General features: G+C 37.0%; 2 protein-coding genes and 1 long non-coding RNA gene across 7 annotated transcripts; 2 read left to right on the forward strand and 1 right to left on the reverse strand.

Moving 5' to 3' along the window:
- Positions 1–809: 809 nt before the first annotated feature.
- On the reverse strand, positions 810–7,144 carry LOC112328509 (uncharacterized). 5 transcript variants are annotated; one of them, XR_008059940.1, is made up of 5 exons: positions 6,629–7,144; positions 3,383–3,465; positions 3,200–3,295; positions 1,835–2,923; positions 810–1,320 (listed from the first exon to the last, which is right to left on the reverse strand). It is a non-coding gene; the product is annotated as an uncharacterized LOC112328509 (long non-coding RNA). The 5 variants fall into 5 exon arrangements; XR_008059941.1 differs by lacking the exons at positions 3,200–3,295; positions 3,383–3,465 and having other exon boundaries at positions 1,835–1,910; positions 2,065–2,923; positions 6,629–7,141; XR_008059942.1 differs by lacking the exon at positions 6,629–7,144 and having other exon boundaries at positions 3,383–3,678.
- Positions 1,009–5,003, forward strand: LOC7469060 (polygalacturonase At1g48100). Its single transcript, XM_002311737.4, has 7 exons — positions 1,009–1,365; positions 2,098–2,229; positions 2,317–2,544; positions 2,637–2,681; positions 2,765–2,972; positions 3,675–3,865; positions 4,366–5,003. The coding sequence occupies exons 1-7, from the start codon at positions 1,009–1,011 to the stop codon at positions 4,756–4,758; spliced, it is 1,554 nt and encodes a 517-aa protein (XP_002311773.1). The 3' UTR covers positions 4,759–5,003.
- Positions 7,145–11,115: 3,971 nt separating the features above from the next.
- On the forward strand, positions 11,116–12,123 carry LOC127905702 (L10-interacting MYB domain-containing protein-like). The gene is made up of 2 exons (XM_052455519.1): positions 11,116–11,386; positions 11,489–12,123. The coding sequence occupies exons 1-2, from the start codon at positions 11,159–11,161 to the stop codon at positions 11,885–11,887; spliced, it is 627 nt and encodes a 208-aa protein (XP_052311479.1). The 5' UTR covers positions 11,116–11,158; the 3' UTR covers positions 11,888–12,123.
- The last annotated feature ends 751 nt before the right edge of the window (positions 12,124–12,874 follow it).

Here is a 12,874-nt window from a genome sequence, read left to right on the forward strand (position 1 = left end):
GAGAATAAAAAAAAGATGTGGCCGTCAAGTGAGGTCATCTGTTGTCTTTTAAGACATAAGGTAGTTCTATTTCCTTACGTTAAAAAAAAATGCTTCTAGCTCTCTCTCTCTCCCTCTCTCTCTCTCTCTCTCTCTGCCCTAGCTTAAAGGGAAAAGAAACAGAATTTTAAGAGAATAAAATGGAAGCTAGCTTGAAGATTGTAGCCATGGCTGAGTGGTGATGCTGAGGACAGAGCAAAACTCTAGCCCGTGAACGTGCATGTGGCCATAAAAGACTTGTTATAATCAGTGCCCTTGTAGACCCACTGACATGTCTCTTTTTGGCTTTTACATGAAAAAAAATGTCTTATCAGTGAGTGTTGTTGGAAGTGCTTTTGAATTGGCAAAAAACATTAATTTTCTTATTAATTTTTTTGAAGATAGGATAGAAATGATAGATATAAAAAAGATAAAAGAATGTTTAATTAAAAAAAATATATATAAAATTTATCTTTGCTGGCATTTCTTTCTTATAATTTGATAAAGGCTTGGAAATATCAAGTGGTAGTCAAATCGGGAGAAAAAAAAAATCTTCAAATCAGGACAACAAGATTTAAAATAGCTCGCTTTAATTTGTATTTGCTGTCATTTCTTTCTTATAACTTGGAAAGACAATCTATGAAGAATGTGTAAGCACACAAACACAAGTGGCCGACGAGTCACATGCAACAAACTTTGACGCTTGGCAGAGGAAAACTCTGTTGCCCAACCAAAATTCACAGAGAGGAAAAGAAGATTATTAATTAAAGGGGAAAAGGAGAGAAAAAGGATGCATAATTTTGAAACCTATAATTTTCAGAAGATTCGGAATAATCTTTGCTTATGAGTGCAACATACAGTTTCATGAGCTTTGGACTGCTCCCCCTATATAAACCCTACCATCATTTATTATTTGGCATTCTCAAGAGCTCTGTTGTTCTCAAATACACTCTCTCTCTCTCTCTCTCTGTCCTACACTGAGCCACTTCTATGGTAAACATGAGAGGGTTTAGCTTTAGAAGCCTCGCGTTCATGCTCTTCATTGTTTTTCTAGTTTGGTCTGCAAGTTTTGATACCTGCATTGCTAGGAGAGGCAAGCATTGGAGGCAGAGCAGATCAAACCCAGCTTCTCTAGCCAAGAAGAAAGGGAAAAGCCATGGCAACAGCCATCACCAACACCATTCTGGAGTATCAAAACCAAAAGCTCCTCCACATAAAGCTCCAGCATTACCTCCTCCTGCACCAAAAGAAAAGGCACCAAAACCAAGTCCACCACAGAAAGGTTCCACAACCTTTAATGTGCTTGATTTTGGGGCCAAGGGTAATGGCAAGAGCGACGATACAAAGGTATTAAGTTGCTTGTTACATAATATTAAGTTGGTACAAAACAGGTTTCAATTTTATCTTATTTTATATATATATATATATAAGAACAAGAGATTTCGTTGGCTAACAAGATCATAGAAAATTAAGGGGCAACAATATGGAATCTCTTTTTAGTCCACGAAATTTCACATGTATATATAGTCCACGAAACATGATTTGGCACTGTAAAAATGTTCATGCATTCCAGGGAGAGTATTAACAACAATTTCTAACACATTTTAAGAGTGTTTGGTATTGTAGTAATGATTGATTTTCAAAGTATTTTTTGATCGAAAATGGATAAATATATCAAAAAAAAAAAATTTCTCCATGATTCCAAGAGTACATTACAGCTGCATTCAATAGAGTATTTTTTTTTTCTTTGGTTCATACAAGTCCAAAGGTCAATTAAATTTTCAAAATTACATAACAGGACTAATTCTCTCCTTACCTTAAATCCCCATCCGTCCCCACCAGCCATGACTCGTGAGTTATTTGCTCCGCACTCCACGGTTCTTGCAGCAATGCTGTGCACCAAATTGATTTCACCAAAATTACAGAATTACACATTGAAACAGCTCCAAAACACCGACAAATAATACAAAGGAAAAGACAGCAGAACCACCCCAAGGTGGGGTCCATTCCTTAAAAATGAACAATAATTGTATACAGTTAGTATACAGTTGGTTGACATGGTGTTACGGTGCTACGCAGGCATTCCAAGCTGCATGGGCAGCAGCTTGTAAGGTGGAAGCATCAACGTTGATTGTTCCAGCAGAATATGTATTCCTCGTGGGACCTATTTCTTTCTCTGGTCCGTACTGCCAAGCAAACATTGTATTTCAAGTAAGTGTCAAATACAGAATTTGTTAGCAGAGAAAACGACAGCAATTCATGTTAACGAATGATGATACGATGAATTTTTTTTCTCAGTTGGATGGCACAATTATTGCCCCATCAAACGCCAATGCTTGGGGTAGAGGTCTCTTGCAGTGGCTTGAATTCACCAAGCTTGTCGGAATCACAATTCAGGGAAAAGGCACCATAGATGGGAGTGGCTCAGTATGGTGGCAAGACTACCCATTTGAAGATCCTATAGACAGTGAATCGGAACTCATTATTCCACTGAACAACACAGTACAACAACACCCACCAATGCCGGTAATTGGCTTCAATTTGTACCTTCCACTGCAATTATTATCTGCAGTATCTATCTGAATCTGATCATGCCTCTTTTCTGAATTGTGTTGCAGATAAGAAACGAGCTCAACGGGAAAATGCCAAGCATCAAGCCCACAGTATGGACTTCATGAAGATTTCTATCGCAATTCATGAGCACGCACGCACTTTATAACATGATTGACATCCTTTCTTTTTGCAGGCACTAAGATTTTATGGAAGTTTCAATGTGACAGTCACAGGCATAACAATTCAAAACAGCCCACAATGCCACCTCAAGTTTGACAACTGCGTAGGAGTTGTTGTGCATGATATGAGAGTCTCATCTCCCGGAAACAGCCCAAATACAGATGGAATCCACCTGCAGAACTCCAAAGACGTGTTAATTCGTAGCACAGATCTTGCTTGCGGTAATTACATTGATTGAAGATAAATAATAGTCATATCATATATTTAACTAGACAGTGTGGGGCTGTAGGGTGAACTTGACAAACAAACATAGGAGCTGAAGAGTCAAATAGAAGGTTAGAGGCACAGCCACTACAAAAGGAATTTTTTAACACTTGATGCTACTGTTGAAATCAAAGACAAAAGAACGCCACATAATTTAGATAACTGGGATAAAAATTGGTACCACCTTATCCTTTTCGTGAACTTCTCATACAGACATTCAACGGCCACAGTTTATTTGACACATGGCAACCAACAGCCTCCACACTTTTGAGTATTTTGGCTGCAATTCATTTGACACATATCATACCCTAAATCATTATCAGTCCAATATAGGATTAGGTTTGCCCCCAAAGGCACAAGAACACACCTTTTGTTGCACGCCTCCAATTTTTCTTGTCTTTATCAGTGATCAGAACTTCTGCTTCCATCCTTTTTCTACTACTCTGCTTTCTAGAAAAGCCTCACAATATATAGCATAATGTACCAGAAATGACAGCATTAGTACAAGATGACAACACCTCAAATATAGGTAAACGATTTGGAATCCAAGTAGGCAATGGAGTTTCGCACTCAAAGACAATTAATTTGAACTAGATAGCCGACCTAAGAGGTCCCTATGTCATAATCATTACAAAATGAAATGTTTAAATGTCATGCAGGAGATGACTGTGTTTCTATACAAACTGGATGCACGAATGTATACATACACAATGTTAATTGTGGACCAGGACATGGAATCAGCATCGGAGGTCTGGGAAAAGATAATACAAAAGCCTGTGTCTCAAATATCACTGTACGAGATGTTGTTATGCATGGCACAATGACAGGTGTCAGAGTTAAGACATGGCAGGTATTCTTAATATCTGCAATGCCATATTATTCAAAATTTGCTAACTGCAACCAGAAATCTAGTTTGATTTGTAGGGGTTTTACAAACCAAAACACATTTTAAGCCACACAGACTGATAGTACATTATATAATTAACAAAGATTTCAATCAAAATGAAGCTTTCAGCTTCGAAAGGTCCACGATATTTTAAATATTCTTGCACACACCCTTGTCTATTAAAAGCTTCAGAATGAGAACATTCTGAGACACCTTCTCTCTTTTGAAACTAGAATGAACATTCTAACTGAAACTTAAAACTCGGAAAGAGTTTCTTCAACATCTAAACATAATGTTCTGTCTTTTCGTATACATGATATTACCAAGTTCAATGGTTCAAGCAACTGCTGGAGCCATTTTGTATTTAGCTTACAAGGTTTCCATAAACTAGATTGCAGTATTTCCAATTCAACCAAGTTGCTCAAGGTGTGACTCACATACAATTTCAACTATAATATCTGCAGGGTGGATCAGGCTCTGTACAGGGAGTACTGTTCTCAAACATTCAAGTCTCTGAGGTTCAACTTCCAATTGTGATTGATCAATTCTATTGCGACAAACGCAAATGCAAAAACCAAACGTCAGCAGTAGCTCTATCAGGAATCACCTATGAAAACATAAGAGGGACATACACGGTAAAGCCTGTACACTTTGCCTGCAGTGATGCCCTACCATGCATGGATGTCAGTCTAACTACCATAGAGCTAAAGCCACTACAAGAACAGTATCACCTCTACGATCCGTTCTGCTGGCAGACTTTTGGAGAGTTGAAAACTCCTACCATGCCTCCAATTAGCTGCCTACAGATTGGCAAGCCATCAGGCAACCGCCCTCAGAGAGATTATGATGCATGTTGATCTCAACCAGTCAACCATTGGTGTATTGAATTGTGTGGTTGGTATGATTTCCCAACCCCTGTCACGCCATTAGCTTATTAGGTAAAGTTATATTTAGGCAACTGAGTTTTTAAGGAATCCTCCTTTAGCAATTAGCAGAATTATTTTATGTGAGAGTGTATACAAGCATTTACTATAGTAAGATATTAGAGTGTGAGGATGTCTGGTTTGCTACTATATATAATGGATTGTTTTAAACTGTAAAATTTAGTGCTTGATTAATATATGTTTAATAATAAAATATTCAATGGATATTCAAATTTTCAAGGTGACCGTATACAAAGGACTTCGATCATTGGAATAGCTTGACAAGGATCCTTCACAAACAAAGCTTGTAGCTCTTCTTCCCTTCCTAAACGCTCTCCTTCTCAATTGGAGAAACCCTAACTTCCTAAATCAGTAAGTACTTACTCAATTTCAGGCTTATTAGTTCTCTTGAAGGTTAAAACCCCACAACACAAACTAAAGGTTTTACTTCTGTGGGTTCAGCTTGCACTAAAGTCCTAAAATTGCTATATAAATTACTAAAACAATCCCTCTCAATAAAGGAATCAATATAGCCATCTCCCAGACACCTCATCAAATAATAAAAGTACAAATAGTCTCATTTACTGTAATATCAGTTTCCAGGCCTGTCCATTTTTGAAACCCCAGGCAAACCTGAATCTGTTATTTCCTTATTAAAGAATTACAGCTTCTCTGGAATTCGAATCTCAAACCTCACTAAACAAGCCCAAAATTAATTCTGCACAGTCCAGGAAAAAAAAAACTCTTTCTTGCAGAGAAACTTGAAACACCTACAGCACAGTTCCTACTATTAATTTCTTAAAAGATTTACTTCAATCTGATAAGAAGGTTGCTGCTACTAAAAAAAGCATTCCTTCTATTCTTAATATTAACCAAAGAAAATAATAAAGTGGGGGCACCTAAGATCAACTTTCTGTGCGATGATGGAAAGCCTGAATGGGGTACTGTAAGAGTAAATAATTACTGGCCTGGAACATAAATCTTAATAATTTCAAAAAACCATGGAAGAAGGAAAGACAGATGGGATTTAATCCTTCCGAGTAGCAATTGTGATGATAACTAAATCCACATGGAAAGGGAAGGTTGACGCATTTCAATATGGCAACCTGGGACTCACTCAACAAAATAAAGTAGAGTTGGTCGCCCTAATTTAAGGTAGCGTAGGTAAAACCTAATTAAGTGGTCAACTAAGAATTTCTATGGTCCATGGATTTTGATTATGTGAAGAAAAGATCTAATGTCACCCTTAAACATCCTTTCCAAGAAAGGTTGTCATTCTTGGTTCCTATGCTTCAGGGCTAACTACACAAGCATTTTATTACTAACAGGCTCAGCTCGAGAAATCAGTACACAGAAAACAACAGGACAGCGAATTCATTCGATGCATACTGATACCACTCAAGAGTCATCAGAATATCCATTGTATATCAATCATAAAGTGTTTGTAATTCATTTAAGTTGACTTCGGTCAAAACTTAACACTAAAATTACGAACAAGTCACAAAATTCAAAAAGGAGGTGTCAACAGGTTTCTGCATTTAACTTGAAACATATAAAAAACTTAACAAGTGAAGTCACGTATAAGGGTAAAGTGATGAAGCAATTTAGATGATTACACAAGCATACAGAAGTTACATGCAAAGCACAAGAAATCAAGGCACAACTAGCTACAGTACAGGCAGCTAGTGAGTCCGGCTTTTAAATAATTCGTACTAACAGTTCCCATTAATCCAAAACAAAGCCAGAAACTAAAATGTAATCTAGCTTTGAACCCGAATCAATCTCATGGTTTTAGAAATTATACCTAAACAAGATCTGCTAAAATCCTCCTGCTTTGCAACTGGCAGCATCTGCTTGCTAAACCCAAGGCTTGTCTTTGTTCTGCCATAACTTCTGATTTCCTCCTTTGAAACCTCACTCCAGCATCCATTTCTCTTAAACCCTTGCGAATAATCCTTGAAACCCCCCCTCTCTCTAAGCCACCAATTTTCTTTTACTCAAAAACCCTTCCTTCTCTATCTTTCGACGCTGATAACAAGTGGGCAGTGGACAGAAACCCTAAAGACCTTACCTATCGCAACATCCTTGCCCTTCATTTCTCTTCTCAATGCAGCCCGTTGGATCAAGAAAAGAGGGCACGCTGACACACTATTGTGTCAGGCAGGATTGGAAGGGAGTGGCGTGGGTTATAATTTTGGCGTGGGATCCCGGGGTGGTCTCGTCTAGCATGGTTTGCAAAAGACTTTTCTTCTTGTGGCAGAACTCAGAAGAAAGAGAGTAGACACAGCGTACTGAATGCTACAAAGATGAGAGAAGAAGAAGAAGGGCTTCGGGCCATTGTGTTGGGCATAAAGGGATTCAGGCCTTTGGTTTTAGGGCTTTTAGCGTACTTGATTTTTGGGTAAGCACGCGATTTGCGTTTGGGCCTAGAATGATTCAGGCCTTTGGTTGTTGGGCCTTTTTGTTTTCTTCTTCCTTGGAGAAAAAATCCCCCACGATTTCCCCTTTATTGGACCAGTCGCAACAAATATTTGCCAATCAAGTCTTAGTTATTTACTTAGTCCTTGTATTTTATTTTAAATAATTATTCTAAAATCAAAAAGTAAATCAACAATCCTTACTTAAAAAGAAAAAACTCCTTGATCAACGTTGAAAATCTTTATTTTAATAGTTTTTATTCCCAAAATACATCCTTTTCTAACCAAAGTTTTCTATTTGACCCACTTCTCTTCTCTATTTCTTTTTATTTAAAAAAAGCAATATAAATTAAAAACAAGCATGAAATTGATAAAAGGAATGAGTTATTAACATATTATAATTTCCCTTTCTTGCTCCTTCCCCCCCTTCATCTCATGAATTATAACACTTGAACTCTCTGTCAAAATCCTTTTTTACTTCAAGGATTTTGATTTAAGATTCCCTGCTTGTCTTTTATTGATTAAATGATCTATTTATATGTATAATTGTTCACGAAAACCCTTCTCCGTTATGGTTACAATATATTATTTGGATTCAAAAGTTTGTTGATGTTGAAAATGACCCGTAATGGAACTCTCTTGAATTATATTTTAAAAGAGAACAGAATTTCAGAAAAAAAAAATCATCAAAATCATATTAGCGTTTAACCCTGTAGAGTGTAGGTCAACTGGTCAGGTCCTGAGTTTGCTCTCTAAAGGTCACCAGTTCGAGTCCCACAAACCTCAGAGCCACTTGAGACTTGCATGATTGTTAATTTCAGGGCCTGTGGATTAGTCGCGATACGTGCAAGTTGGTTCAAACACCTATATTATTAAAAAAAAAAATGGAAATGGCATTCAAAAACACAGGAAAGTGCCCTTTTCAACAATTTGTATAATAATTATTGAAAAATGTCTGGAACACGAAGTTGCCGGATATCTTATGGTGTAGAGGCTCAACAGCACTGCATGGATGATATTTCACCACTTTTGATGAGAGGCTGAGCGTCGACTTTTCTTTTTGGTTTCGGAATCATCTTGATTTCTTGTTTTCTTCGAACAGAGCCAATCAACTGGGAACCGCATTCGAATTACATGGAATAGAAGGGCAGCAACTTCATTATCAAGCATCTATGTGCGAGTCACTCTCTTGATTTCCTTCCAATCTTCAATCCGTGTGATTTGGGACCATCTGGGAGGAAAAGCTGAAAATGCTAGGCACCGTTTAATATCGTTTCGTTTTTTGTTTTTGTTTTTTAGATATAAGACAATATAAGAAAACTTGTTTGTTTTTATTTTTTTTTTAATAAATAAAAACTTACAATAAGTTTTCAAAAGCTTAAAAAAAAATTAAATAGTTTTCAAAACTTATTCTACACCAATAATCTATGATTTTGGACTTAGATCTTAATCATATCGAAACCAAGTTTAGAGCACCTAGATATTTAGAACCCGTTTGGTTACGTGGGAGCGTCCACGTTTCCTGCGGTTTCATTTTGCAAGTTGTTTGATTAATAGCTGCCCACGGTTTCAAGCACCTAGGGTCCACACAAAGTTGCGTTCCAAACACAGGATTAGTAAAAGCAACTCTGCCTTGCTTTTACCGTGGCTGTTGTTCAGAAAATGCTGCAAATAACTTTCCTTTACCAAAAAAAATTAATTAGCCCTATCTATCCTCCTCAACTGTTGTCTCTCCTCCTCCACATTCGTCTCCCAAGCAGTTGAGCTCTCCTCCACCACAACTTCCCCCGCCTCCTAAAATTCATCCTCCTCTTCGCAGCTTCGCTGTGTCAAACACACCTACACACACTCTTCCATGCTCTCACAAAGACTGAACCCAGTCACCAGTGTTTGTAGCCGAGTGTAGATCAAGCCCATCTGCCACCGATCTGCTGCCCTGATGAACTCCTTTCGCGGTTGAAGAAGACACGCACTCATCAAGGTAATTATCTTGTCATTGTACCCAAACAACTGTATATATCATGCCAAATCTGCTGCCACAAACATACAAAATAGCTTTCTCTAACTATAATTTCCTCTTCACACTGTTTTCTTTGCTAGAACCAAAGAGGGCATCGAAATCAGTCTCCTGGAAAAGCTCAAGCACGAGCATCTTACCAATCTCTGTGGCGGTTGCACAAGTAAATTCAAGGTCAGTTGCTCTGTTTCGGTTGCATAAGTACTTAATCTTTAATTTTCAATTGCTGTGTGTTTTCTGATAATTAACATATCTGTAATTGTTACATTTTATTATGTCTGTTTCGGTTGAACATTTTTGTGCTTAATTGAACATTTTCTGAGAATTTCCAGGTTTTACATTTGTGTTATTGTTAGATTTTTAATCTCTGTTTCGGTTCAACAATTACCATCAATGTCAATTGTTGTGCTTTACATGTGTTTAATTGTTAGTTTTATTATCTCAGTTGAATGGGTATAAACATAAAACCCGTGTGAATGTCAAGTTGCTGAAAATGGAACTGAAGCCAGTTATCTGCTCTATACAACGTCTGATTATGTAATTAAACACATGAGAAAATTATATCTAAGAAATCTCAGCATCTAATGTAATATTACATAATTGACAGATTATGCTTAGGAAATGAAAACATTGGCTTGTAGAAACATAAATGTAAATTAACCTAGCAATTAAAGTGTTAAGCTGATTATGTTAAGTCTATGTTCTTAAATTGCATGTTTTATTTAAGTTGGCAATTTAATTAAGATAGATTGTGCATTCTATGTCCTTTACAATGCCTCTAGGAAATTAACATGTTAATTGTATATTAGACAAAACATTTTAACCGAGAACATGGACGATTCTCAATCACAAGATAAGGCTTGTTGGACTCACTGTTATTAAACCCGGCCCGGCCCGGTGGGTCGACCCGGTGGCTGGACCGGTCCGGGTTTAACAAAAGACCGGCTGTGGCAACAGCCTGGCCAAACCCGGGCGACTCGGTGGGTTGACCCGGGACCCGGGCGAACCCGGGCGAGACCCGGTTTTTTTTTTTTTTCTTCAAATGTGGGATTTGAAACACATTAGTATATATACTCTATGTTCCCAAGAAAAAAGTCATGTTTTTTCAATGTGGGATAAAAAACCTTTTGGTTTAAATACTTCAACTTAAAAGGATAACATAGTATCTTTTCAATGTGGGGTTTGAAGCCCTTTCATATATATACACTATGTTCCCATGAAAAAAACCATGTTTTTTCAATGTGGGATAAAAAACCTTTTGGTTTAAATACTTCAACTTAAAAGGATAACATAGTATCTTTTCAATGTGGGGTTTGAAGCCCTTTCATATATACACTATGTTCCCATGAAAAAAACCATGTTTTTTCAATGTGGGATAAAAAACCTTTTGGTTTAAATACTTCAACTTAAAAGGATAACATAGTATCTTTTCAATGTGGGATTTGAAGCCCTTTCATATATATACTCCATGTTCCCATGAAAAAAGTTATGTTTTTTCAATGTGGGATTCGAAACCCATTAGTATATATACTCTATGTTTCCAAGAAAAAAGTTATGTTTTTTCAATGTGGGATAAAAAACGTTTTTAGTTTAAATACTTTAACTTAAAAACTTAACATAATATCTTTTTAATGTGGGATAAAAAACTTTTTAAAATATTCTTTTAAACTTCATAATATGTATAATCTATATTTACATGGATTTTTTCATATGAAATATTAAAACTTTATTTTTTTTTTAATTTTTCCGGGTTGACTCGAGTTGACCCAGGTTGACCCCTAAAACCCGGGACCCGACCCCTTGCCGGGTCAACTCCCGGGCCGGGTTTAATAACTATGGTTGGACTAGAGAGATGTTGCACGCTTTTTGTGACATATGTATTAAAGCAATTGAGCAAGGTATGCGACCCAACACACATTTCGACAAAGCTGGGTGGAAATATGTTATGAATGGCTTTAAGGATCAAACTGGCCATGCATTAACGAAAGCACAATTAAAGAATAAGTGGGACAGAATTAAAAAAGATTGGAGAATATGGAAAAGGTTGATTTCTGAAACAGGAGTAGGCTGGAGTGCTGAACTTGGAACAATTTCGGCACCTGATGAATGGTGGAAAGCTAAAAACCAGGTCTATTTTTTTCAGTATGTTTAAAGCTGTAATAAACTGTTTAATTGAGTGCTGGTACATTATTTTTTGAAGCATTTTTATCTTGGTTGTCCCTTGTTATAGGAGATACACAGAGCAAGAAAGTTTAGGCATGCTGGAATCGATCCCACATTGTGTTGTAAATATGATATCATGTTTACAAACACTGTTGCTACCGGTCAGTATGCTTGGGCTCCATCACAGGGTCTGAATTCTGATGAAGATGGTGTCGGTGAAAGGCAAACTAACGCAGTTAATGAGGACCCTTATATTGAGGAAGGTAGTGGAGATTCTGAGGAGGATAGTCTACCAAATTTTATTGTCGATGTCAGTAATATGGTTATTGATGTCACTTTTGCCAACAACACAAGCAATCTCACTGGTAGTAGTGGGAAGAGAAAAGGTGTGCAACAAAGCTCCCAAAAAAATAAGAAAAAAAAGGGGTGTCGGAAAGGGATCGTAATTGTTTTCGCGTTTAGATAAGTTGGTTGATAATGTGTCTACCAAGAATGAATGCACGTCAAGTGGTTTGGATAAAAAATGATGTAGCATAGAAAAGGTGATGAAGGAGTTTCACTCCATTGAGGAAGTGGTGTTCGGCAGTGAGCTGTATTATTTTGCAACTGAGTTTTTTATGGTTAGAAGTAGGAGGGAAATGTGGGCAGCAATTGGTGATATGGACCGAAAATTTCAGTGGTTGAAATTAATGTTCGATCGAAGGGCAAGCTACAGACCTTGATGTAAGTTTACATTTGATATAGGGAACACTTACAGTTATGTATATTATTGTGTGTTATATGTAGCAGCAAGTAAATTTTGTTGTGTGTTATATGTTTTGGTAAGTATTGCATGCATTTCATATTTGAAATGTTGTTTCAATGTTTAGCACACCTATCATGTTCGGTTTTTATGTCAATGAGCCGTTAACATATTGTATGGTTATGTGTTTTTCGCACTTAAAAGATTACAATACCAATCCTTATAGTGAGGTGCACTGCATGAGGTGTTGTTGCGGCTGTGTTGTTGCCAAATGGTTGATGCAAATGGTTCTGCCGTTGCTAATTTTTCCCAGGTTTCTAATTTGTAACGTATGATATGTTGAGCACTTCCTTTGTATTTGTAGCTGTAGGCTAATTGGTTATGTTTGAGATGTCTGTAACAGCTGTTATTGTACCTGTTACAAGCTGTAATTTTAGGTTTCATGTTAACTTCTATAGACTTGTTTGAATGGCTGAAAAACTTTGTGTTGAGTTTACTTTTTCAGCCTTGAATTGGATATTGTAATTTAACGACTTTGATGGTTGTTTTTTAGTTGAATGGCTGCTAATTTATTGAATGTTAGTTACTGTTGTGCATGATTGTTGTTGACTTGAATGGCTGAAACTGTTGTGCATGCTTGTTGCTTACTTGAATGGCTGATACTGCTGTGAATTATTGTTGCTGACTTGAATGGCTGATAATGGTTTGAAT

Source organism: Populus trichocarpa, chromosome 8, assembly GCF_000002775.5.
Source record: "Populus trichocarpa isolate Nisqually-1 chromosome 8, P.trichocarpa_v4.1, whole genome shotgun sequence".
NCBI classification, from domain to species: Eukaryota; Viridiplantae; Streptophyta; class Magnoliopsida; order Malpighiales; family Salicaceae; genus Populus; species Populus trichocarpa.